Source organism: Salvelinus alpinus, chromosome 1 (assembly GCF_045679555.1).
Source record: "Salvelinus alpinus chromosome 1, SLU_Salpinus.1, whole genome shotgun sequence".
In the NCBI taxonomy this organism is placed as follows: domain Eukaryota; kingdom Metazoa; phylum Chordata; class Actinopteri; order Salmoniformes; family Salmonidae; genus Salvelinus; species Salvelinus alpinus.
Window position 1 is genome coordinate 60,552,359 of NC_092086.1, and position 23,015 is coordinate 60,575,373.

Genomic DNA, 23,015 nt, shown 5'->3' on the forward strand with positions numbered 1-23,015 from the left:
TGGACGATTGGAAACAGGGCAGCAAAGTGTGTTTGTCACCAGTTCGGTTTAGAGCATATTACTATTTATCTGTGAATAAATTCATGACATGGAAAATGGATTACACTATTTACCCATTTAATAACAAGACCTTCATACAAACTTGCTCTGCTGAATTCTTTTTGCACAATCGAAAAGCTGCTATATGCTGCCAGCACGCCCACATGCGAGACACTGTGAGGCCCGCGGCGATGTACACAAGCCATCCAGTACAGTAGGGGGCGGTATATGCGCCTTAGTTGTGATCCTTCAATACACATTTAAAGAAGAAGCAGTTCAGTCCACGTTCGGGATGGTACTCATAAAGGAATAGTGAGTACATTATGCACGCGAATTATATTTATATCATAGCGTCCATCATGACTCTTAATCGTTACCACAATATATAAAAATGTGTTATTTAATGCATAACATAGCTAATGCAAGGAGGAATTTGAAGCTGTGATTTGGTTAGCGGCTGGCTAGCTACTACGGTAGCCACCCAGCTTCAGCTAGTTAACGTTAGTCAAGCTATGTCAATGTTTGTGTTCGTTAATACTGGCTGTCTATTAGACTAGCTAATGTAACTCGCAATTGTGGGACATGCATAGGTAGATATCACTACAATATGGCACTCCTTGAGCCGATGACAGGTTTTCAGAAATGTTGAATGATCGGTGATAGCTAGCTAGCTGACGTTACTTAGTGTAGAAGTATAGCTAACGTTAGCTAGCCATTGTCTCTAGATAGCGAACGCGATAGCGGCTCTACGGATAGTCAATTTCGAACCTGTCCTTGGTTGTTCGTAGCAAGCTAGCGGCGATGCTAACGTGTGGAATGTAATCTACTATAGCACGAACTGATGATACCATACTATGGTCCGGAAAGCAGACTTTACTCAACATATCGTGGAGTTGAGTAAACTCTTAATGTTAACACAATAACTACTTAGCCAATTGTATTGACTTGTATGTCCCTTTTTCTTTATCCTCCATCTCTTGATAGCCAAGTGCTGTTGCCCTGTTCAGTTGAAGAGGTAAGAGCATGGATTCAATATTTCGTTTAGCCAAACACATACACTGAACAAAAATATAAACGTAAAATGTGACGTTGTGGGTCCATGTTTCATAATAAGATCCCAAAATGTTTCCATAGGTACAAAAAGTTCTCGCAAATTTTGTGCACACATTTGTTTAGATCCCTGTTAGTGAGCATTTCAATTTTGCCAAGATAATCCATCCACCTGACAGGTGTGGCATATCAAGAATCGTATTTAACAGCATGATAATTATACAGGTGCACCTTGTGCTGGGGACAATAAAAAGCCTCTAAAATATGCAGTTTTGTCATGCAACACAAGGCCACAGATGTTTTGAGGAAGCGAGCATTTGGCATGCTGACTGCACGAATGTCCAACAGAGCTGTTGCCAGAGAATTTAATGTTAATTTCTCTACCATAAGCCGCCTCCAATGTTTTAGAGAATTTGGCAGTACGTCCAACTGGCCTCACAACTGCAGACCACGTGTAACCATGCCAGCCCAGGACCTCCACATCCATCTTCTTCACCTGTGTGGTCGTCTGATATCAGCAACATGGATAGCTGATGAAACTGGGTTTGCACAACCAAAGAATTTTATGCACAAACTGTCAGAAAACGTCTCAGGGAATCTCATCTGCATGCTCTTCATAATTGACTTCAGTGGGCAAATGCTCACTTTCGATGGCCACTGGCATGCTGGAGAAGTGTGCTCTTCATGGATGAATCCCGGGTTTCAACTGTACTGGGCAGATGACATCGTGTGGGTGAGTGATTTACTAATGTCATCGTTGTGAACAGAGTGCCCCATGGTGGCGGTGGGGTTATGGTATGGACAGGCATAAGCTACGGACAATGAACACAATTGCATTTTATCGATGGCAATTTGAATGCACAGACACCGTGACGAGATCCCGAGGGCCATTGTCATGCTGTTTATCCACCACAATCACCTAATGTTTCAACATGATAATACACAGCCTCATGTCTCAAGGAACTGTACACAATTCCTAGAAGCTTAAAATGTCACAGTTCTTCAATGGCCTGCATACTCACCAGACATGTCACCCTTTGAGCATGTTTGGGAAGCTCTGGATTGACGTGTACGACAGAGTGTTCCAGTTCCTGCCAATATCCAGCATCTTCGCATAGCCATTGAAGAGTGGAAGAACATTCCACAGGCCACAAACAACAGCCTGATGAACTCTATGGCCTCTATTTTAACAAACCTAATGCAGTGGTAAATCTAAGCGGTAGCGCTGTAGGTTTGAGGGGGTCAAATAGTTTAGCTATTTTCACCACCACAGTTATTGGCGCAGTTGCTGGCAGTGGCGCGAATTACCAAGATGGCACCGACAGAGGGGGTCACCTCGCTTCTAGTCCTTAGGAAACTATGCTTAGATTACTTATTAGATATTGCTGCACTGTCGGAACTAGAAGCACAAGCATTAAGCTACACTCACAATAACATCTGCTAATCATGTGTATGTGACCAATACAATTTGATTTGAAAGGGATGGGTTTTGATGAATAAACCAGTTTTGGGTGTGTCGAGGCTTACCCCTCACTCGCCAATCAGAACGTGCTCCTTGGCTAAATATGTGACCCAATTCAGGAAACTAGGCATATGTCGCAAGTCACGACTTCACAGGAGAGCCGTTTGAACGTAATAAAATGTGTTTTATCAAAATGTGTTTTTTGTTGTCAGAAATGCCTTCTCGAACATGTGAACTTTCACGTGTCTAAATAACAAACTTGCATGCAATCTGTAAATACTAATAAAATGGTTATTACCAGCCTTGTTGGTTAAGCCACAGAAAAAGTTGGGAACCTTCCCACTAGCCATGATTGGCTGAGATAATGAGTCGCTGGACATGCTGAGAGATGAGTTCGGATTGGTCTGCCATTTAGAAGGCTTTTGTCTATTTGAGCTTGTCATTCTGTGTTGGTAATCCTGTCGAACGTGGCTTTTAATTTTTTTGATTTTGTAGTGGAACTGTTGCTCTCCCCTCTCTGGAGGATCAAGTTTTGAAATCAGTGGAATTAGTATGTTTGTTTGTTGGTTTGGCAATGCCACTGTCAGCCAGAGAAATATACTGAGAAGGATTATCACCACAGCAAGCAAGGTGCTTGGAGTCAGACAGGCCTGGATGAGATCTTTAAGGTCAGGGCCCTCTGCAAGGCTCAAAATCATTTTAGACCCAAGCCACCCCCTGTACCTGGACTTTGAACTACTCCCCTCTGGGCGCAGGTATAGGGCACCCCTCAGCAGGAAAAACAGAACTAGACAATCATTTGTGCCAGGTGTGATATCCCTCCTAAATAGCTCGGACTAATGTTCCTATCGACTCAATAAGGCCAGCAGGCTAGTCTTTTTAACGTTTTTTTTGTTGTGTTTTTTTGGTATGTAACTGTTAGGAATGTTGTATTGTCAGTTTTGTTTTGTATTTAAACCCCACTTTAAACGTGTACATGACACTGCAATAAAAAAAATAGGGTAAGTAAGTAAGGAGATGTTGCGCTGCATGAAGCAAATGCTGGTCATACCAGATACTGACTCGTTTTCTGATCCACACCCCTACCTTTTTGTTAAGGTGTATGTGACCAACTGATGCATATCTGTATTCCCAGTCATGTTCAATCCATAGATTAGGGCCTAATGAATGTATTTCAATTAACTGATCTCCTTATCTGAACTCTTAACTCAGTAAAATCTTTGAAATTGTTGCATTTTTGTTCAGTGTAATTCAGCATCTACCACATCGAATACCAACTTCCGTGTCTTATTTCTCATGCTGTGAACTGATTAAGCTGGTGGGAGGCTGGCTACATTAGCTACACATACATACTTATGTAACGTCTTCACTCATTTACAGTACCAGGTCGGCCAGCTGTTCTCTGTTGCTGAGGCTAGCAAGAATAACACTGGAGGAGGAGAGGGTATTGAAGTGCTTCGAAATGAACCATATGAAAAGGATGGAGAGAAAGGCCAATACACGCACAAGATCTACCACATACACAGGTGAGTACATCTGGAAAAATACATCTGGTGGATCTGTCCTACACATTTGCTCTCCTTTTTTCTATTACATGCAATGAGCATACTTCACTATTAGCCTACTTCAAAGTGTAAAAAACGCTGCAAGATGCATTCTGCTAGGGATGTAAATACTTCTCAACAGGTAGGGATTTAATGTATTTCATTTTTTTGGAAGCGTAGCAATCTATATTAACATTTTCCTATTAGGTGAGCAAGAAAACATTAGGCTAACCTATGCATTTTTACAATCAGAACAAGAAAAATGGAGTGAAACAGTTCAGTTTTGGCATTGTACAACGATCATTTTGGATAATCTAAGCTAGCAGCGTCATTTACAAAATACATTTGTTTCGAAGTAGTTGACGTTATAGACTAGTGAAATAGGGTGTTGGAATTGAACATTTTAGAATTTTTTAGATGAATTAGGTTTCAATACGCTACATGTGAACGTTTTCTAATGAGTGGTTAAACGTTCCCACTCTATCTCTCTAGCCAACATTTCGCAGATTGGAAGTGGAAAGTGTACATGATGAGAGTATGGTTAAGGGGATATATAATAAAGTGGTAACCACCATATCATGTTTCAAACAAACTCATAGACCGAGCCCCACCCATACTACTTATTGGAAATGACCGAGCTCTGTAATTTATTCAGCTTTTTTTTCGCTGGTAGGCCAACACAACAAAGCACCACATGACTCTAAATTTACTTAGCTAATTCCATTAAAATATATATCACAATTTCCACTGCATCATGCACATTATATACAGGTAACTGACAAAATAAAGGAAACGCCAACAAAAAGTGTCTTGAAGGGCATTTGGCCACCACGAGCCGCCAGAACAGCTTCATTGCCCCTTGGCATAGATTCTACAAGTGTCTGGAACTCTATAGGAGGGATGGAACACCATTATTCCTGGAGAAATTCCATCATTTGGTGTTTTGGTGGTGGTGGAAAACTCTTATCGCAGGCTAAAAGTTAAATTAGGTTAGGGTCTGGTGACTGAGACACACACACCCTTTAAACCCCCTATGCTCCTTTGAGACCCCTCTTTTAAAGTCACAGAGATCTCCTCTTCTAGCCATGGTTGCCAAAACTAATGGGCAACTGGGCTTTTTAATACTTGACTCTAATAATGAGATGTTAATTGACTCAGGAACCACACCTGTGTTGAAGCACCTGCTTTCGTTATACTTTTGTATCCCTCATTTACTCAACTGCCAAAATAAAGGAAACACTTATCTGTATATCACTTGGCTTAACATCATCCATGTGATTATTAGGCCTACTCTAATTCTATCCAACCATGTCAAGTGCCGGGCATATTTTTTCTCATTTCATAAAAAGAAATAAACGATCTCTACTAAGTGCCGGGTTAAAGTGTAATTACACATTCACACATTTTGCCTGTCTGTCAAAATGCATATCTGTAGCCAGAGAGAACTGATCACTTCCCCCCTTTTGTAACAGTTGCAGTGTATTGAACACAACCTATTATGAGTAGCTTTTTTTTGTCAACTTGTAGACCTAGAAAACCACATCATAAAAGTGTGAGCTGGGCTTTCCACACCTCAAACGGTGATAAACGCTGGTCCCCAATACATGCTTTGCAGTTCAAGGAAGTTTTGGGGTACAAGAGGACTTTGCATAAAAATAGTTTGATGGAAATCCCAATACAGAACAAACCATTGTCACTGGAAAATGGCTTCAGTCAGAGGGTAGCTAGCTAGTTGAGTATGTAGAACTTTCAATTACTTTTACCATTAGCGACAATTTTTTACATTTTATTTACTGATTGTGTTGATTCCTTCCACCTGTGTTGAAAGTATAAGAACCCTACTTGGAGTACATTTTGTGTTAAAACAGTAACTCATAACTGTTTTTGTTGCATGAATGAATCCATTCTATCCTCTCACCCTTACAGCAAGGTACCCAGTTTCATCCAGATGTTTGCTCCAGAGGGAGCCCTTGTCTTCCACGAGAAAGCTTGGAATGCCTACCCCTATTGTCGCACCAGTGAGTGTTCAGGACTGTGTGTGTGTGTGAGGGGTTTGATTGAGTTTCCAGCTCAAGTTATCTCGTGAATAATATTCATAGCATCTGGTTTTCTCTGATTCTGTGGTCACAATTTCTTCTCGAAAAAAGCAGTCATCTATAGGTTTGGGCAATGTCAACCTTTGTCCTATTGTGATTATGTACCCATAAAACATTGTGATATAGGATGGTATCGTAACCCCAAAAATGTGTGAAAAACAAAATGCTTTAACAAAAGTTTTGCTATAGCTCAAAATCGAATGCACCAACTGGATGAATCATGACTAAGCATAATGTTTTTGAAAGCCTGGGCAGAGGCTAAGTGCAGGCAGATATGTTCTAATATTCCTTATGGTGGAGCTTCAGCGTGGAACAGATGTGTATGTTGGAGTCCTGCACTGGTCAGTGTTTTGGAGTTGCGCCTGTTCCACGCCGGCCACATCAATTCCGAGCCCGATACCAGACATCGGGACAGATTTTTATTTGCAACCTGACACATATAATTATTCCCGAGAGCTGATCCGTTACCCGTCATATAACATCAATTTGTTTAATTGTTTATATGTTCCAGAGTAGTAGGCTTTATTATAATAATAATTATTACTACTATTCTTCTTTCTTGCTTGAGTAAACTTGTCTGCCTGTCTATTCAACATTTGCATAAAAATTAAGAACGAAATCTTTTCATAATGTGATGCATCACTCAAATCACTTTGAGAAAAATAGCCTTCTAATTAGCCTTTACCTAATGAAAGCCTATAATCGACATAACAAAACAATAGGCCTACCCTTACATTCAATATTGTTTAGATAATCAAATAGTTTAGGCTTAATTCAAACTTGAATAAATTATTCCCTGAATCAAATATTGTCTGCGGAAATAGGCAATATTTATTTAGACTACTCAAGCTTTTACCAGATGAACCGGTTTACACTATATGGTCTAATGAATGAAAGCCTGAATGAATGTAATAATTAACTTAATTATCAAAACAAATTGGCCTACCTGCTTGCACTTTGTGCAAGCTGTCTCCATCTACCGCGTTGTTGTCCTTCCAAACTGGGGATTTCACTCGCGCAGCACCTGTTTCCACTGATCTTGTAGCCTATATAACCTTTTTATTTCTCTGGTTCGGCCTATGTTAGCAATTTTCCTGTGAGCTAGGCTATTCAGGGAAAGTGAACTTGGCAATGTGTCATATTCTCACGTGGGGAGAGGGGACCATAAGCTCTCTGCGTGGACAAAATGGAAAGTTTTAGCATCACATAAATAAGGGACAGTTCCCGGCTCCACACAAACTCAATGCGTGTGTGGCTGATAGCCTTATGTCTGCCTTGCCGCTCACAGAAAGGAAGTGCATCAAGCTCCTGGGTTTTTAAGGTTCATTATCTTGATTTAAAATGTTTTCGGCCCGCAATGTAATTGTTCGGAACCGCGAACTGACCCACGGGTTGAAATAATGTTTTCATTCCACCAACCAGTGGATTCTTTTTTTTTTGTTGCTGATCACCCGCGGGGAACCGTGGGTATCCGACCCGATGCAGGACTAAAGTGTCTGTGTGGCACACACATGATGGAGCAGTGACAGTCTGATGGGGAACGGTCTGTAATGAGTTAGCTTATACAGTGCCTTCAGAAAGTGTTCACACACCGGAACTTTTTCCGCATTTTGTTGTTATAGCCTGTATTTAAAATTGATTGTCACTGGCCTACACACAATACCTCATAATGTATAAGTGTAATTTTTTTATACAAATGTATTAAATGAAAAGCTGAAATGTCATGTGTCAATAAGTATCCACCACCTTTGTTATGGCAATCCTAAATAAGTTCAGGAGTAAAAATGTGCTTAACAAGTCATATAATAAGTGGCATGGACTCACTCTGTGTGCAATAATAGTGTTTTACCTACATACTATTATCTAAACTCTTCTCACTGTCAAACTAAAATCTAAACATCCTCTCACTGTCAACTGCGTTTATTTTCAGCAAACTTAACCTGTAAATATTTGTATGAACATAACAAGATTCAACAACTGAGACATAAACTGAACAAGTTCCACAGACATGTGACTAACAGAAATGGAATAATATGTCCCTGAACATAGGGGGGAGGGGTCAAAAGTAACAGTCAGTATCTGGTGTGGCCACCAGCTGCATTAAGTACTGCAGTGCATCTCTTCCTCATGGACTGCACCAGATTTGCCAGTTCTTGCTGTGAAATGTTACCTCACTCTTCCACCAAGGCACCTGCAAGTTCCCGGACATTTCTGGGGGGAATGGCCCTAGCCCTCACCCTCCAATCCAACAGGTCCCAGACGTGCTCAATGGGATTGCGATCCGGGCTCTTCGCTGGCCATGACAGAACACTGACATTCCTGTTTTGCAGGAAATCACGCACAGAACGAGCAGTATGGCTGGTGGCATTGTCATGCTGGAGGGTCATGTCAGGATGAGCCTGCAGGAAGGGTACCACATGAGGGAGGAGGATGTCTTCCCTGTAACACACAGCGTTGAGATTGCCTGCAATGACAACAATCTCAGTCCGATGATGCTGTGACACACCGCCCCAGACCATGACGGACCCTCCACCTCCAAATCGATCCCGCTCCAGAGTACAGGCCTTGGTGTAACGCTCATTCCTTCGGCGATAATCGCGACTCCGACCATCACCCCTGGTGAGACAAAACCGCGACTCGTCAGTGAAGAGCACTTTTTGCCAGTCCTGTCTGGTCCAGCGACGATGGGTTTGTGCCCATAGGCGACGTTGTTGCCGGTGATGTCTGGTGAGGACCTGCCTTACAACAGGCCTAAAAGCCCTCAGTCCAGCCTCTCTCAGCCTGTTGCGGAAAGTCTGAGCACTGATGGAGGGATTGTGCATTCCTGGTGTAACTCGGGCAGTTGTTGCCATCCTGTACCTGTCCCGCAGGTGTGATATTCAGATGTACTGATCCTGTGCAGGTGTTGTTACACATGGTCTGCCGCTGCGAGGACGATCAGCTGTCCGTCCTGTCTCCCTGTAGCGCTGTCTTAGGCGTCTCACAGTACGGACATTGCAATGTATTGCCCTGGCCACATCTGCAGTCCTCATGCCTGTTTGCAGCATGCCTAAGACATGTTCACACAGATGAGCAGGGACCCTGGGCATCTTTCTTTTGGTGTTTTTCAGAGTCAGTAGAACGGCCTCTTTAGTGTCCTAAGTTTTCATAACTGTGACCTTAATTGCCTACTGTCTGTAAGCTGTTAGTGTCTTAACGACCGTTCGACAGGTGCATGTTCATTAATTGTTTATGGTTCATTGAACAAGCATGGGAAACAGTGTTTAAACCCTTTACGATGAAGATCTGTGAAGTTAAGGATTTTTTACGAATTCTTTGAAAGACAGGGTCCTAAAAATAGGACGAGTTTAGATTCCGCTATTAACCTCAATCCCAAATAAATGGGAGAGATGGGCACGATCCAATCTAACTTGATTTTTAGAAGCACAGCAATATAGTAAGAATATGTGCACCAACTTTGGTGTATCTAGCTCCAAAAATAACTTGTAATTGATTTATAGCTTGGATTCGTATGTGTGGCTAATTATACTGCTGTGGTAAAGTTTTAGTAGAAACATCCTTAATGTTCTATTATCACGTATCTTCCTATTTCTTTTCTCTTTTTCCCCTATCTACCTTGTTCGTCTTGCTGTAAATCTGGGATCATGCAGTTGTGACCGTAAGTGTTTTTCATTTATAATACCTTTTTTTTTTGTTTACAGTGTGCGTGTATACATTATGCAGACATTTTTACTTATTTTTCTTTTCGCAGAATGAATACATGAAGGATGACTTTTTCATTAAGATTGAGACCTGGCACAAACTAGACATGGGGACCACAGAAAATGTGAGAATTTCTTAATTTCCCCCCCCCGAGTAATTATTACACTAATGTGGACTTAACACAGTATTGGGATTGGGCAATAATAAAACTAAATATCATTCTGAAATTCAGAATCTTCTCGAATTGCAATGTCTTTACCAATATAATCTGCATGAATTTATGCCGAGATAATGAACTCTGTTGCATTTATCAAGATATATGTAATGTAATTTTTTCCCCTAATCTGTTATTACACCTGTGGAAACGTGTTAACAGTATCAGTCCCCCTCACTTTCTCTTTGAAGCCCCATAGTCTTTCCCCAGAGGAATGGGAGGAGGCTGAGGTTGTTCCAATTGACATCGCTGACCGATCACAAGTTGATGATGTGGTAAGTTCCTTTTAGAGACCCCCTCTAGAGGAAATGAATTATTTCTGTTGAAAATTGATTTTTAAAACCATAAAATGTCCTATTGCTGATTTTGTAACTTCAAGAAATTAAATGCGTTCCTTAATTGTTGAAAATTACATAATGAGGCTAGGACCACTGTCTTACCTCATCTTACCCCAAAAACATCAAACCTCTTGTTCTGTTTGTTTTTGATGTCATGATTTTGTAAATGAACAATGTATAGCTGCAGGGATCTTCAACCTGGGAGCTGCTGTCAAATTTATAAACTATTTATATTTAATGTCGAACTTTTTTATGAGAACCTGACAACCCATCCACATTCAAAGCCCTTCTTGCACCTGTAAGTCAGTAAAGATGAGACAAATTTAAAAGTTTAAGTATCATTAAAAAAAAAAAGTAATTTCATTTAGGTTAAAGTGAGATGAAGATAATCACCCAACATTGAAGAGGTGGTTCCGAACTTAACAGTAAACAGTTGTTTTACATCCCTAGTTGATGGAAGTGGAAACTGAGTTTGGGCAGCACAATTAAACTGAAAAATGTCTCATTTGAACTCCAGCAGAGGTGCAATATTCATGTGTCAGGGCCACTTTGTCTTACCATTCGAGTGCATCGTAGCAAACTTGGCTGTAACAGTTGCTTTTTTTTCAGGGTTATCCTGACTAAACGGCCTTCTGCTCCTCTGAAATTCTTGTCCTGGAGCTTTGTTTCAGAACTTGCTGTTGAAAGTCAAGATAGTTACATCAGCTTCCCCCTCAACCATATACAGTACTGGTCAAAAGTTTTATAACACCTACTCTTTCAAGGGTTTTTCTTTATTTTTTATATTTTCTACATTGTAGAAAAGTAGTGAAGACATCAAAACTATGAAATAACACACATGGAATCATGTAGTAAGCAAAACGGTGTTAAACAAATCAAAATATATTTGAGATTCTTCAAATAGCCACCCTTTGCCTTAATGACAGCTTTGCACACTCTTGGCATTCTCTCAACCAGTTTCACCTGGAATGCTTTTCCAGGAGTTCCCACATATGCTGAGCACTTGTTGGCTGCTTTTCCTTCACTCTGCGGTCCGACTAATCCCTTTTGTTGAGGTCGGGGATTGTGGAGACCAAGCCATCTGATGCAGCACACCATCACTCTCCTTCTTGGTAAAATAGCCCTTACACAGCCTGGAGGTGTGTTGGGTCATTGTCCTGTTAAAAAACAAATGATAGTCCCACTAAGCGTAAGCCAGAGATGGGATGATGTATCGCTGCAGAATGCTTTGGTAGCCATGCTGGTTAAGTGTGCCTTGAATTCTAAATAAATCAGACAGTGTCACCAGCAAAGCACCCCCCACACCATAACACCTCCTCCATGCGTTACGGTGGGAAATACACATGCGGAGATCATCCGTTCACCCACACCGCGTCTCACAAAGACATGGCAGCTGGAACCAAAAATATAAAATTTGGACTCCAGACCAAAGGGCAAATTTTCCAGTGGTCTAATGTCCATTGCTCGTGGTTCTTGGCCCAAGCAAGTTTCTTCTTAATGGTGTCCTTTTAGTAGTGGTTTCTTTGCAGGAATTCGACCATGAAGGCCTAGTTCACACAGTCTCCTCTGAACAGTTGATGTGTCTGTTACTTGAACTCTGAAGCATTTATTTGGGCTGCAATTTCTGAGGCTGGTAACTCTAATGAACGTATCCTCTGCAGCAGAGGTAACTCTGGGTCTTCCATTCTTGTGGCGGGCCTCATGAGAGCCAGTTTCATCATAGCGCTTGATGGTTTTTGCGACTGCACTTTGAGAAACTTTCAAAGTTCTTGATGTTCCGTATTGACTGACCTTAATGTCTTAAAGTAATGATGGGCTGTCATTTCTCTTTGCTTATTTGAGCTGATCTTGCAATAATATGGACTTGGTCTTTTACCAAATAGGGCTATCTTCTGTATACCCCCTACCTTGTCACAACACAACTGATTGGCTCAAACGCATTAAGAAGATAAGAGATTCCACAAATTAACAGGCACACCTGTTAATTGAAATGCATTCCAGGTGACTACCTCATGAAGCTGGTTTAGAGAGTGCGAAGTTGTCACCATGGCAAAGGGTGGCTACTTTGAAGAATTTCAAATATAAAGTATATCTTGATTTGTTTCAACACTTTTTGGTTACTATATGATTCCATGTGTGTTATTTCATAGTTTTGATGTCTTCACTATTATTCTACAATGTAGAATAAACTTTTTTTTTTAATGAGTAGGTGTTCTAAAACTTTTGACCGGTGGTGTACACTCGGTATAAAATTATTGGCATCTTTGATAAAGATGTGCAAAAAAGACTATCAAATAAATAATAATTATTTTGTACTTAACAATTACTTAACAATTTTGTTTAACAAGTAATATTTTTTCCCCAAAAAATAAGGGTTGAAATTATTGGCACCCCGGTTTTTAAATACCTTTTCATTACCTAACCTTGCGAGGATAACAGCACTGATCCTTAAAAAAACAAATGAAATGTGAGTGATCTTAGAACATTCTTCCATACAATATCTTTCCGGATCCTTGATATACTTCGTCTGCGCTTATGGATTGTCCTCTTCAATTCAAACCTCAAGTTTTCAATGGGGTTCAGGGCCAGCGCCATAATGAATCATTTGGATGGGCCTTTGATTTACATAGGGGGTACATTTTCTTCACTGGACCTAATTTTTTACAATTTGTTTTATAGTAGATATGGAATTAAAAAATGTACTGTAAAAATGTATTACCTTTTTTAATGTTGCATGAACTCAGCCAGTCATGATGTTTTCATCTGATTGTCAAACAAATCACTTAAAAAAGTAGGTTACATTTGTTTTTCTTTTTATTAGGGATTCCCGTTAGCTGCTGCAAAGGCAGCTACTCTTCCTGGGGTACAAACACATTAAGGCACTTACATTACACATTAAGCAAAAAATAAAACTGTACATCATATAGCATTATTACTCCACTACATATCTATAATACAAAATGTATAATACCACCATACAACAATATTACATTTTACGTGTGTTTGTGTAAAGTGCATGTGCTAGCGCCTGTGTGTGTGCCTCTTCACAGTCCCTGCTGTTCCATAAGATGTTTAAAAAAAATCAGATTCGACTGCTTGCATCAGTTTTCCTGATGTGGATTAGAGTTCCATGTAGTCATGGCTCTATGTAGTACTGTGCGCCTTCCATAGTCTGTTCTTGGATTGTGAAGAGACCTCTGGTGGCATGTCTTGTGGGGTATGCATGGGTGTCTGAGCTGTGCTAGTATTTTAAACAGACACCTCGGTGCATTCAGCTTGTCAACGCTTCTTATAAAAACAAGTAGCGATGAAGTCAATCTCTTCTCCACTTTGAGCCCTAAGGCTGTAACTCAGTAAAATCCATAACACCGGCCCTGCCGTGGTCAAGTCCGTGGACTGTGAGACCATTTTTGTAGATTTTGATGTGTGCTGGGGGTTATTGTCTTGCTGGAAGATCCACATTTGTCTTGAGTTTCAGCATCCTGGCAGAGCCAACCAGGTTTTTGGCTAAAATGTCCTGGTACTGGGTAAAGTTCATGATGGCATTGACCTTACCAAGTGGCCCAGGACCAGTGGAAGTAAAATAGCCTCATAACAACATCAAAGATCCACCACCATATTTTACAGTAGGTATGGGGTTATTTTCTGCTTATGCATCCTTTAACACCAAACCCACCACGGGTGTGCAGGTCCAAAGAGGTCTAGTGTCATGTGATCTGACCATAGCACCGGTTCCAGTCCAAGTGCCAATGCCGTGAAGCAAACGCCAGGTTTTTTTCATTTGTAGGATGACATGAAAGTAGAGCTCTTTAACCATGCACACCAGTGGTGGGTATGTCATCAAAATAAGGATTCACAAGCAGAAAATAACCCCATACCTACTGTAAAATATGGTGGTGGATCTTTGTTGTTTTGGAGCTATTTTGCTTCCACTGTTCCTGTGGGCCTTGTTTAAGGTCCCGCACAGTCATCCTTTTTCCCAAGTAAAAATAGTCTTTGAATGACCATAACGTAGTGTTAAGTGTTAACTCAGAGCAGCGCTTTAATATGGACATACTTCTCTCCATCTTAGCTACTGTTGTATCAATATGTTTTGACCATGACCATGACAATTTACATTCCAGGGTTACTCCAAGCAATTTAGTCACCTCAACTTGCTCACTTTCCACATCATTCATTACGAGACATAGTTTAAGGTTTAGTGAAATATTTGTCCCAAATATAATGCTTTTAGTTTTGGAAATATTTAGGACTAGCTTATTCCTTGCTACCCATTCCGAAACTAACTACAGCTCTTTGTTAAGTGTTGCAGTCATTTCAGTCGCTGTAGTAGCTGACGTGTATAGTGTTGAGGCATCCGCATACATAGACACACTGGCGTTACTCAAAGCCAGTGGCATGTCGTTAGTAAAGTAGCCTAAACAGCTTCCCTGGGGAATACCGCATTCTTCCTGGATTATGTTTGAGAGGCTTCCATTAAAGAACACCCTCTGTGTTCTGTTAGACAGGTAACTCTTTATTCACATTATAGCAAGGGGTGTAAAGCCATAACACACGTTTTTCCAGCAGCAGACTATGATCGATGATGTCAAAAGCTGCACTGAAGTGACATGGGGCCGTGCATTATCATGCTGAAACATAAGGTGATGGAGGCGGATGAATGACATGACAATAGGTCTCAGGATCTCGTCACGGTATCTCTGTGCATTCAAATTGCGATCGATAAAATGCGATTGTGTTCGTTGTCCATAGCTTATGCCTGCCCATACCATAACCCCACCGCCACCATGGGGCACTCTGTCTACAACGTTTACATAAGCAAACCGCTCACACACACGGTCTGCGGTTGTGCGGATGGTTGGACGTATTGCCAAATTCTCTAAAACGACGGAGGTGGCTTATGGTAGAGAAATTAACATTCAATTCTCTGGCAACAGCTGAGGTGGACATCCTGCAGTCAGCATTACAATGTGTGGTGTAACCAAAGTACACATTTTAGAATGGCCTTTTATTTCCCGCAGCACAAGGTGCACCTGTGTAATGATCCTGCTGTTTAATCAGCTTCTTGATCTGCCACACCTGTCAAGTGGATGGATTTTTTTTTTAAGGAGAAATGCTCACTAACAGGAATGTAAACAAATTTGTGCACCAAACAGCGGGGATTGTGATGAGCTAATGGGGATCCCTAATGAATCCAAATACAAAGTTCGGGGTAACTGGTACCACAAAAGTGGCTCACCTTTTAGCCAGGTACATTTCTATGGCAATGAATGCTTCAGAACTAACCTGCTCCGGGGCAGGCTAATTCCATTTATCCTGAATGAAGTGTCTGAGCTGCGACACTGATCAGAATCCCTCACTCTCGTAAACATTGTGTCATCATCCATTTAATTTGAGGAAGATGACTGAATTTATTTATTTTTTGTGTAAAAAAAAAAGTGATTTAAAATATCAAATTGCATATTTAGTAATGACAGAATGCATTTGAAAGTTCACGCACAGTAAAACTTCTATGACATTCAAAAAATATTTTATCTATAAGAGTGGGAGGAAAAAAGTGCCGTGTGCATTGATAAGCCAATAACGATACGTAATAAAAGAAAGATGGCACTTCTAATAGCCTTTTTCACATCATAGCCTGCTGAATTTGCTAGATACAATTTGTTTTTGCCGAAATCAATTGAAAGAAAAGTTGTCAATCGCTCAAACCTGGATTGATGTTTCAGCATTGTCTCAATTAAGTGTTTTTGACTAGCCACTTGCTAACTGCACGCGCAGTTACAAGCTGCAGGCGGACGTGCAATATCAAATCAAATGTTATTTGTCACATGCGCCGATAGAACAGGTGTAGGTAGACCTTACAGTGAAATGCCTACTTACAAGCCCTTAACACTTATTTTTCTTAACTTCATTGTTGGTTAACTTCTCTTGGGTAGGGGGCAGCATTCGGAATTTTGGGTGAAAAGCATTCCCAAATTAAACTGCCAGCTACTCATCCCCAGAAGATAAGATATGCATATTATTAGTAGTGTTGGATAGAAAACACTCTGAAGTTTCTAAAACTGTTTGAATCATGTCTGTGAGTATAACAGAACTTATGTAGCAGGCGAAACCCCGAGGACAAACCATTCAGATTTTTTGTTTTGTGAGGTCACTCTTTTCAATTGATTTTCATTGGGAAACCAGATTTCTAAGGGACCTTCTTGCAGTTCCTACCGCTTCCACTGGATATCAACAGTCTTTAGAAATTGGTTGAGGTTATTCCTTTGTGTAATGAAGAAGTACGGCCATCTTGGAGGGTCACTCGAAGTGTCCTGTTTGTTAGAAGCGCATGACCAGAAAGCTAGCTACAGTTGGTTTTAATCCTGTATTGAACACAGATCATCCCGTCTTCTATTTGACCAATTATTTACGTAAAAAAAATACCTAAAGTTGTATTACAAAAGTAGTTTGAAATTCTTGGGCAAAGTTTACAGGTAACCTTTGAGATATTTTGTAGTCACGTTTCACAATTTGGAAACGGTGTTTTTCTGGATCAAACGCGCCAAATCAATTCACATTTTAGATATATATCGACGGAATTAATCGAACAAAAGGACCATTTGTGATGTTTATGGGACATATTGGAGTGCCAACAACAGAAGCTCGTCATAGGTAAGGCATGAATTATATTTTTATTTCTGCGTTTTGTGTCGCGCCTGCAGGGTTGAAATATGCTTCTCTCTCTTTGTTTACAATGGTGCTATCCTCAGATAATAGCATTGTTTGCTTTCGCCGAAAAGCCTATTTGAATTCTGACACGTTGGCTGGAATCACAACCAGTGTGGCTTCAATTTGGTATCTTTCATGTATGATTTAATGAAAGTTAGATTTTTATAGTAATTTTTATAGTAATTAATTAGAATTTGGCGCTCTGAACTTTACCGAACAAAACATACATGTATTGTGTAACATGAAGTCCTATGAGTGTCATCTGAAGATCATCAAAGGTTAGTGATTTCATTTTATCTCTTTCTGCTTTTTGTTACTCCTCTCTTTGGCTGGAAAAATGGCTGTCTTTTTCAGTGACTTGGCTCAAACCTAACATAATCGTTTAGTGTGCTTTCGTCGTAAAACCTTTTTGAAATCGGACACTTTGGCTGGATTTACAACAAGTGTATCTTTAAAATGGTGTAAAATACTTGTATGTTTGAGGAATTTAAATTATGGGATTTCTGTTTTGAATTTGGCGCCCTGCAGTTTCACTGGCTGTTGACGAGGTGGGACGCTACCGTCCCACATACCCTAGTGAGGTTAAGTAAAAAAAATAAATAATAATAATTCAAGTGCAGCAGTAACATAACAATAGTGAGGCTATATACAGGGGTACTGGTACAATGTGCGGGGACTCCGGTTAGTCGAGATAATTGAGGCAATATGTACATGTTGGTAGAGTTAAAGTGACTGCATAGATGATAAACAGAGTAGCAACAGTGTAAAAGAGGGGGGGGGGGGGGGGGCAATGCAAGTAGTCTGGGTAGCCATTTGATTAGCTGTTCAGGAGTCTTATAGCTTGGGGGTAGAAGCTGTTAACTTCTTATGGCTGCAGGGGCCGTATTGAGTAGCTTGGTGCACAGAGGTGCCCATAGTAAACTGCCTGCTCCTCAGTCCCAGTTGCTAATATATGCATATTATTATTCATATAGGATAGAAAACACTCTGAAGTTTCTAAAACTGTTTGAATGATGTCTGTGAGTATAACAGAACTCATATGGCAGGCAAAAACCTGAGAAAAAATCCAAACAGGAAGTGGGAATTCTGAGGTTGGTAGATTTTCAACACAGCCCCTATTGAACAAACAGTGGGATATGGATGAGTTTGCAGTCTGTAGAACCTTGTCTGATGCCTCTACTGTGAAGTGGGGCCGAAGGAGACAGGAAATAGTCAGGTCTACCATGACCTGGCCATGCTCTGACCATGCGTGTTCACATGAGAGGGAGCTCTGTTCCATCGCATATCTAAAGTCAATGTAATTCTCCGGTTGGAACGTTACTGAAGATTTATGTTAAAAACATGCTAAAGATTGATTCAATACATTGTTTGACATGTTTCCACTGACTGTTACGGAACTTTTTGACATTTTGCCAGCTTTTAGTGAACGCGCTTTCTGACTTTGGATTTGTTTACCAAACACGCAAAAAAAATAGCTATTTGGACATAAATGGACATTACCGAACAAAACGAACATTTCTTGTGGGAGTCCTAGGAGTGCATTCCGACGAAGATCAGCAAAGGTAAGTGAAGATTTATAATGCTTTTATGAGTGTTGTTGACTGCACAATTTGGGGGGTAACTGTATGGCTGTTCTCAGATGGTTGAATATTGTGCTTTTGCCGTAAAGCTTTTTGAAATCTGACACAGCGGTTGCATTAAGAACAAGTGTATCTTTAATTCTATGAATAACATGTATTTTTCATCAAAGTTTATGATGAGTATTTCTGTTATTTGACGTGGCTCTCTGCAATTTCTCCGGATATTTTGGAGGCATTTCTGAACATGGCGCCAATGTAAACTGAGGTTTTTGGATATAAATATGAGCTTTATCGAACAAAACATATATGTATTTTGTAACATGAAGTCCTATGAGTGTCATCTGATGAAGATCATCAAAGGTTAGTGATTCATTTTATCTCTATTTGTGCTTTTTGTGACTCCTATCTTTGGTTGGAAAAATGACTGTTTGTGGTGACCTAACATAATCGTTTGTGGTGCTTTCGCTGTAAAGCCTATTTGAAATCGGACACTTTGTTGGGATTAACAACAATATTACCTTTTTAAAATGGTATAAGATACATATATGTTTGAGGAATTTTAATTATGAGATTTCTGTTTTAATTTGGCGCCCTGCACTTTCACTGGCTGTTGTCATATCATCCCGTTAATGGGATTGCAGGCAGAAGAAGTGTTAAGAAGCATTTTGGACCTAGACTTGGCGAGCGGTACCGCTTGGTAGCAGAGAGCACAGTCTATGACTAGGGTGACTGGAGTCTTTGACCATATTTAGGGCCTTCCTCTGACAGCGCCTGGTATAGAGGTCCTGGATGGCTGGAAGCTTGGCTCGAGTGATGCTCACCATGGTGCAGTTGTAGAACTTTTTGAGGATCTGAGGACCCATGTCAAATCTTTTCAGTCTCCTGAGGGGGAATAGTCTTTGTCGTGCCCTCTTCACGACTGTCTTGGTGTGCTTGGACCATGATAGTTTGTTGGTGATGTGCACACCAAGGAACTTGAAGCTCTCAACCTGCTCCACTACAGCCCTGTCAATGAGAATGGGGGCGTGTTCTTTCCTCCTTTTCCTGTAGTCCACAATCATCTACTTTGTCTTGAGCACGTTGAGGGAGAGGTTGTTGTTCTGGCACCACATAGCCAGGCCTCTGACCTCCTCCCTATAGGCTGTTTCGTTGTTGTCAGTGATCAGGCCTACTGCTGTTGTGTCATCGGCAAACTTAATGATGGTGTTGGAGTCGTGAGTTAACATGGAGTACAGGAGTGGACTGAGCATGCACCCCTCAAGGGCCACCGTGTAGCGCATCAGTGTAGCAGATGTGTTGTTGCCTACCCTTACCACCCATGCACGGGGGCCCCTCAGGGGTGCATGCTCAGTCACCTCCTATACTCCATGTTCAGTCAAGACATACCACGAGGTCTTTTCACAGTCCACAAGTCCAGAACCGACTATGGAAGGCACACAGTACTTAATAGAGCCATGACTACATGGAACTCTATTCCACATCAAGTAACTCATGCAAGCAGTAAAATTAGATTTAAAAAACAACTAATGGAACAGCGGGGACTGTGAAGCAATACAAACCTAGGTGCATACACACACACAATAGCATATACACATTTTTTGTACTGTATATACAGTTGAAGTCGGAAGTTTACATACACTTAGGTTGGAGTCATTTAAAACCCGTTTTTCAACCACTCCACAAATTTCTTGTTAACAAACTATAGTATTGGCAAGTCGGTTAGGACATCTACTTTGTGCATGACACATGTCATTTTTCCAACAATTGTTTACAGACAGATTATTTCACTTATAATTCACTGTATCACAATTCCAGTGGGTCAGAAGTTTACATGCACTAAGTTGACTGTGCCTTTAAACAGCTTGGAAAATTCCAGAAAATGATGTCATGGCTTTAGAAGCTTCTGATAGGCTAATTGACATCATTTGAGTCAATTGGAGGTGTACCTGTGGATGTATTTCAAGGCCTACCTTCAAACTCAGTGCCTCTTTGCTTGACATCATGGGAAATCAAAAGAAATCAGCCAAAAATGTGTAGACCTCCACAAGTCTGGTTCATCCTTGGGAGCAATTTCCAAACGCCTGAAGGTACCACGTTCATCTGTACAAACAATAGTACGCAAGTATAAACACCATGGGACCACGCAGCCATCATACCGCTCAGGAAGGAGGTCTCTCTCCTAGAGAACGTATTTGCTGCAAAAAGTGCAAATCAATCCCAGAACAACAGCAAAGGACCTTGTGAAGACGCTGGAAGAAACCGGTACAAAAGTATCTATACCCACAGTAAAATGAGTCCTATATCGACATAACCTGAAAGGCCGCTCAGCAAGGAAGAAGCCATTGCTCCAAAACTGCCATAAAAAAGCCAGACTACGGTTTGCAACTGCACATGGGGACAAAGATTGTACTTTTTGGAGAAATTCTTCTGGTCTGATGAAACAAAAATATAACTGTTTGGCCATAATGGCCATCGTTATGTTTGGAGGAAAAAGGTGGAGGCTTGCAAGCCGAAGAACACCATCCCAACCGTGAAGCACGGGGGCGGCAGCATCATGTTGTGGGTGTGCTTTGCTGCAGGAGGGACTGGTGCACTTCACAAAATAGATGGCATCATGAGGCAGGAATATTACGTGGATATATTGAAGCAACATTTCAAGACATCAGTCAGGAAGTTAAAGCTTGGTCGTAAATGGGTCTTCCAAATGGACAATGACCCCAAGCATAATTCCGAAGTTGTGTCAAAATGGCTTAAGGACAACAAAGTCCAAGGTATTGGAGTGGCCATCACAATGCCTTGACCTCAATCCAATAGAAAATGTGTAAGCAGAACTTAAAAAGCGTGTGCGAGCAAGGAGGCCTACAAACCTGACTCAGTTTCACCAGCTCTGTCAGGAAGAATGGGCCACAATTCACCCAACTTATTGTGGGAAGCTTGTGGAAGGCTACCTGAAACGTTTGACCCAAGTTAAACAATTTAAAGGCAATGCTACCAAATACTAATTGACTTCATGTAAACTTCTGACCTACTGAGAATGTGATTAAAGAAATAAAAGCTGAAATAAATCATTCTCTCTACAATTATTCTGAAATTTCACATTCTTTAAGAAAGTTACAAATAAATGCGAAAAAACACCACAATAGCACAATTGGTTAGGGGATCGTAAAACAGCAGCCATCTCCTCCGGAGCCATTATTCTTATCCACTGTCGTAGTACGGATGAAGCCTGAGCTGGAATGTGAAGCTAACTGAAGCCAGCCTGGATACATCTAGCTACATACGTGGTATAGCCCTCTGGACATTTTAACCAAAAAACCTGGTTGCCTCTGCCAGGAGGCAAAATCTTGGCTGCAAGTGGATCTTCCAGCAAGACGATAACCCCAAGCACGCATCAAAATCCACAAATTATTTATTGACCACAAAATCAAAGTTTTGCAATGGCCATTGCAGTCTCCGGACTTGAACCCTATTGAAAACCTGTACCTTGAATTGAGGAGGGCAGTCCATAAGCACAGACAAAGGATATCAATTAACTGAAAAGATTCTGTATTAATGAATGGTCTAAGATTCCTTCCAAAGTGTTCTCTAATCTCATAAAACATTTTATTAAAATGCTCAGTGCCATTGTCATCTGAGGGGTGGCCAGTCCTCTTCTGGCTGTGCTGGGTTGAGATTATAACAATATATGGCCAGGATGTTCAAACGCAGTGGCGTGCCGTGGGCCTGGGGCCTGGGCCTTCAGTGAGGTACTACACAGTCCCGCCCGAATTAATCCACCTCTTATTATCATCATTATGATGCCATGGCTCTAGACACTATACATTTAGACAGAAACGCAGTATAACCAGGCGTTGCGTCACCTTGAAATTGACAAATTGACATTTTTGGGTAAACAGTGTTTACCCAAAAACATGACACAATCAATGAGTCTTTTCAATATTTCCCTTCACCTTTTCATTGTGCAGCTCTGTTGCCCTGTGCGCTTGTTTTTTGAGCTGTAGATCCACTCCGGTGTCCCCAAAAGTTTTCAAAAGCACAATTGCTTGTAAGTGCCCAGCCGTACTTTGGAGTCTCGTTGCTGCCTTGGTTAGACAACTCAAGTTTGCAAAGCCAGTGTGGCTCCAAACACCAAATCGATCACTTGCAAATAATAGGCATTCCCAGCAGTACAGTTTGCAGTGCTTCTCGGAGCCTGTGAGCCATTGACAGCGCTCGTAGTTGAAACTTTGAAAGTGGCTTTCCCGCCTGTGACAGGCTTTGTGGCGTCGGGCGACCTCTC

The 23,015-nt window shown here is 41.0% G+C and overlaps 1 protein-coding gene across 1 annotated transcript in view; it reads left to right on the plus strand.

The window, feature by feature from the left end:
* Positions 1 to 227: 227 nt before the first annotated feature.
* pitpnbl (phosphatidylinositol transfer protein, beta, like) overlaps positions 228 to 23,015 on the plus strand; it is a 40,106-nt gene continuing 17,318 nt past the window's right edge. Inside the window, exons 1-7 of the mRNA XM_071412560.1 lie at positions 228 to 351; positions 1,024 to 1,054; positions 3,932 to 4,077; positions 6,022 to 6,113; positions 9,842 to 9,849; positions 9,943 to 10,017; positions 10,299 to 10,382. Of these exons, the coding sequence (XP_071268661.1) occupies positions 332 to 351; positions 1,024 to 1,054; positions 3,932 to 4,077; positions 6,022 to 6,113; positions 9,842 to 9,849; positions 9,943 to 10,017; positions 10,299 to 10,382 (456 nt within the window). The 5' untranslated portion in view covers positions 228 to 331. The remainder of the gene's footprint in view (positions 352 to 1,023; positions 1,055 to 3,931; positions 4,078 to 6,021; positions 6,114 to 9,841; positions 9,850 to 9,942; positions 10,018 to 10,298; positions 10,383 to 23,015) is intronic.